General features: G+C 54.5%; 1 protein-coding gene across 2 annotated transcripts in view; it reads left to right on the top strand.

The window, feature by feature from the left end:
* SLC13A5 (solute carrier family 13 member 5) overlaps positions 1 to 1,262 on the top strand; it is a 14,816-nt gene extending 13,554 nt beyond the window's left edge. Inside the window, exon 9 of one of the 2 annotated variants that reach the window (XR_007459236.1) lies at positions 194 to 581. Coding sequence is in view for 1 of the 2 variants with exons in the window: in XM_049637215.1 (XP_049493172.1) it covers positions 493 to 824 (332 nt within the window). In the remaining variant the exon portion in view is untranslated. Of the gene's footprint in view, positions 1 to 193 lie in introns of both variants that reach the window. The other variant, XM_049637215.1, reaches the window with a different exon arrangement.
* The last annotated feature ends 6 nt before the right edge of the window (positions 1,263 to 1,268 follow it).

The raw sequence follows: 1,268 nt of genomic DNA, 5'->3' as shown, positions 1-1,268 counted from the left end.
GTTTGAGACAGAGAGAGACAGAGCATGAACAGGGGAGGGGCAGAGAGAGAGGGAGACACAGAATCGGAAGCAGGCTCCAGGCTCTGAGCCATCAGCCCGGAGCCCGACGCGGGGCTCGAACTCACGGACCGCGAGATCGTGACCTGAGCCGGAGTCGGACGCTTAACCGACTGAGCCACCCAGGCGCCCCTAGGTGTTTCTTCTTTAGGATAAATTTCCAGGAGTCGTGTTATTGTAAGGGTATATATGCCAAATGGCTTTTCAAAAAGATTGGGCCAATGCGTATGCTCCCCAGGAGTGGGTGACCGTGTTACCCAGCATTTTTCACCAGCACTGGGTGTGGCGTCCATTGTGAGTTTCAGCTGATGTGAAACCTCGCTCTGGGAGGGCGTCCCTGGTCCACACGGGCTTTGATTCCCCTGGAATCGATCTCTTTTGCTTCCCGCTGCTGCTCTGGCTTGTGTATGTGTGTCTTTTGTTGTTTCTTCCCAGAAAGGAAAACTCCATTTTATCCCCCTGCGCTGCTGACCTGGAAGGTGACCCAGGAGAAAGTGCCCTGGGGCATCGTGCTGCTGCTGGGGGGCGGCTTCGCACTGGCCAAAGGATGTGAGGTAACGCCCCCGGCCGCCGGCTGCCAGGGCCCCTCTTGCACAAGACGGCGTCAGAGACCTGAGGTGCCCCTCTGCCCACACCCCTGCTCTGTGCTCTGTGGCTCTGTGTCTGCTCCGCAGAACTGCACGCGTCTTGAGGACACGGGACTCTGTCTCGTCACCGAGAGGCCCTGCAACACGGGCAGTGCCTGGAAGAGAGAAAGTGCTCTTTGAAAAATTGCAGAAACGAGGGAATAAGTGACCAAGAGAATAAGTTAACCAAGAGAGGCAGGGGACGCTGTGAGGGCTGCCCCGGGGGTTGGCGATAATGATCTCTGCTTTGATTTGTTCTGGGAGGTCTTTCTTTCGAGTCCCTGTGACCACTTCCACCACTACACCTGGTTCTTTCACTTGACGGGTCCTTGTTGATACAGTTGACATTTAAGCATTTTTCTCTAGATAGGTATGTAGCAGCACAGAAGGAGAGGACGGGCGTTTAGGAGAAAACACACACGAATGAAACTTTCTTACTTCTATTCCTCCCCAGTAGGGAAGAAGTAAGGTTGAGGGAGAGATGAGGCAGCTTGGTGCTGATATCCATCCACCCATCCAACCGTCTGTCCATCCATCCGTCCATCCGTCCATCTGTTTTTCCTTCCTTCCTTCCTTCCTTCCTTC

The sequence above is a fragment of the Panthera uncia genome, chromosome E1 (genome assembly GCF_023721935.1).
Source record: "Panthera uncia isolate 11264 chromosome E1, Puncia_PCG_1.0, whole genome shotgun sequence".
Lineage (NCBI taxonomy): Eukaryota > Metazoa > Chordata > Mammalia > Carnivora > Felidae > Panthera > Panthera uncia.
This window is presented reverse-complemented; position numbering and strand designations above follow the sequence as displayed.